Source organism: Hippopotamus amphibius, chromosome 8 (assembly GCF_030028045.1).
Source record: "Hippopotamus amphibius kiboko isolate mHipAmp2 chromosome 8, mHipAmp2.hap2, whole genome shotgun sequence".
In the NCBI taxonomy this organism is placed as follows: Eukaryota; Metazoa; Chordata; class Mammalia; order Artiodactyla; family Hippopotamidae; genus Hippopotamus; species Hippopotamus amphibius.
In genome coordinates this window covers 1,370,790-1,373,420 of record NC_080193.1, presented here as the reverse complement: position 1 = coordinate 1,373,420, position 2,631 = coordinate 1,370,790, and the positions used below count along the sequence as shown (strand labels likewise).

General features: G+C 67.2%; 1 protein-coding gene across 1 annotated transcript; it reads right to left on the bottom strand.

The window, feature by feature from the left end:
* Nucleotides 1–298: 298 nt before the first annotated feature.
* On the bottom strand, nt 299–2,249 carry SDF2L1 (stromal cell derived factor 2 like 1). Its single transcript, XM_057745911.1, has 3 exons — nt 2,000–2,249; nt 1,491–1,687; nt 299–706 (listed from the first exon to the last, which is right to left on the bottom strand). Exons 1-3 carry the CDS (start codon nt 2,184–2,186, stop codon nt 425–427), a joined length of 666 nt encoding a protein of 221 aa, XP_057601894.1. The 5' UTR covers nt 2,187–2,249; the 3' UTR covers nt 299–424.
* Nucleotides 2,250–2,631: the final 382 nt, after the last annotated feature.

The following is a 2,631-nucleotide window of genomic DNA, read 5'->3' as shown; positions in this document are numbered from 1 at the left end:
TGCCCATCCCAGCTGGTAGGGAGCGAGGCTCCTGCTACTCTGCTGCGGCCCCATCCCTTACCAGGAAGGAGAAGCTCAGGGGATGGGGAACTGGGGTCACTGGGGCTGTCGGACCATCTGAGGGCGGAGAGGGGGCTGTGATAGCCCTGGGCAGTGTCGGGAGTGCACAGAAGGGCATCAGAGAGATTTGGACAGGCTCAGCTGCCAGCTGTGCTGGAGACAGAGGCTTTGCCCTGAGGAGGAGATGCTGCACCAGGCCAGCCGGCAGCTCCTGGTCACCCCCAGGCTCACAGCAAAATGCAACCATAGACCAGCATTCTTTAATCATAAAGGCACTTGAGAACCCCGACAAACCCAAAGTCTCCCCAAGAAGGGCCCTGCAGACAACCCACCCTGCTGCCCTCTGCCGGCGGGTCCACGGCACTCAGAGTTCATCGTGGCCCGCAGAGGCCTCCACGGTGGGCTTGATGAAAATGCCTTCCATGGCCTTCCACTTATTGTGGATATTGGCGCTGGGCATGCCGTGCACCTCGAGCTGCCCCCGGATGGGGCTCCCGTACTGCTCGCCAGTGACCGACAGGAACACGGAGGTGCCCACGTGCTGGAAGCGCACGGCGGCGTCCCGCTGCCAGTGCTGCCCCGAGCAGCGCACCGTCCACAGGTCCAGGTCGTCACCCTCGCCGTCCTCCCCAAAGGCGCTCACCTCCTGTGGGGGCGGGGTGGGTGGGAGGACAGTGGTCACGACAACGGGCACACTGAGTCCCCCGTGGGCACCTGCCTGGCAGCTGCACACACCCAGGTCCTTCCCTGTAAACGGGGACCTCACCACCCCACCCCCAGCACCCAGAAGGGCCCCCCCAACACAGGCTCTTCAAACACATGCACACCCCACCTCACCTGCCTCGGCGGTGACCACTGGCCCCCACAGAGCCAAGACCTCCTTCTCCCTCCTCCTCCGGGTTCCTCCTGTCCTAAACCCTCTGACCCTCACTCAGCAAAAGCCCACCGCTCAGGCTGACAGTCAAGGGTGGACTTGGCATGGAGTCCATCCTCCTATCTCATCCTTTACTTCTGATACTGCCCCCCCTGCGCCCCACAAAGCACCCTCTGTTTCAGCCCCACCTCCCACCCAGTTTCAATGAACTGCACACACAAGCTCACCTCCAGGCCTGGAAAGCCGTCTTTCTCCTCTCTGTGGCCTGGAGGAACCCTACTCATCCTTCTAGGCCCTGCCTGAGTTCCTCCTCCCCCGGCCTCCTATTCCCCACCCCAACGGCCATGCGGATCCCCGTCCTGTGTCCAACTCGCCCCCGGGAGGGGAGCTATCCAGCCAGACGGCCCTTCCTGTCTGCGCCCCGCTGGGTTGCGGGTTCCAGGGGGCAGGACCCTGGCATCGTCACCTGTGTCTCCAGAGAGGGCGCTCAGCAAACGCTTCTGACTTGCAATTCCTGTTTCACACAGGAAGCAGGGCTCAGGCGCCGGGGGCTCACCTGGTTGTTGGACAGAGGCGACGGGAAGTGGTGCGTGTGCAGGTTCTTGCCGGTGAGCACGTGCGTCAGCCGCACCGCCTGCCCGCAGCGCACCGGGGACCCCCGCGGACACCCGCCCTCCGAGCCGCCGCGGATCCGCCAGTAGCTGTTGGCGTCGTCGGGCGCCTCCACGCCGGTCACCGACTGCTGGCCGCTGCCTGGGGGGGGGAGACACCCCACCCCCGGGGTCGCCGTCAACGCGGGAACTCCGACCCTCGGCCCGGACACCATCCACTTCCCCGGACAGCCTCAACCCTGGGACCCAGCAGCTTCCCCAGACCCCGCCCGCCTCCGGTCACACTCCTGGTGCCTTGGCCAGCAGCTCCGAACGGCACCCCGACGACCCCCTCGAACCGGCGGCCCGTGCCCCTCGGCCCCCAGCTAGTCCAGTCCCTGATGAGCCTCAGCCCCCTGGCCCGTACAACCCCGCGCCAACCCCGCCGTCAGACCCCCAACCCCGGCCAGCGCACCGGATCCGTATTTGACGTCGTGCGAGTGCAGCCGCACCCCGTGCTGAGTGTTGAACAGCTTCAGCACCGACCCGCAGGTCACGAGCCCCTCGCCGGTCCTGACGGCACAGCCGCCCGGCACCGAGAGCGCCAGCAGCAGCCCCAGCAGCGCCGCACCGGCAGCTCGGCCGCGGCCCGCGCTCCACATCGCCGCGGCCGGGCTCCCGCAACTCGACTCCCGGTCGCTTCCGTCTCCACCGCCGGCCAATCCGGCTCTGACAGAGCCCGCCCCGGTAGCCAATCGGCGGCCGGCACGGCCCTCGGCCTGCACTGCCATTGGATCCTCGTGGAGGAGACCCCGCCCCCAGCTTTCCAGAGCGGCGGCTGGGAGGGGCTGGAGACACGAGGAGGGTTTTGGTTGGTCCACGCTTCTGAGGACTCACCAATGAGCATCAAGGGGAGGCCGGGGGCTGCGCCTAGCGGCCCGGGAGCCGGCTGCGGGCGGCTGCACCGGAGCGCGCCCCTCCAGCACCCGCCAGGCCCCGCGGCACTCGGTTCGCCTGTGCACGCAGCCCCTTGATCCTAGACCCCCGTGCGCTCCATCGTGGTCTCTCCCTTGGACCCTGGGTTCGCAGCTGCAGGGTCTTGAGGTT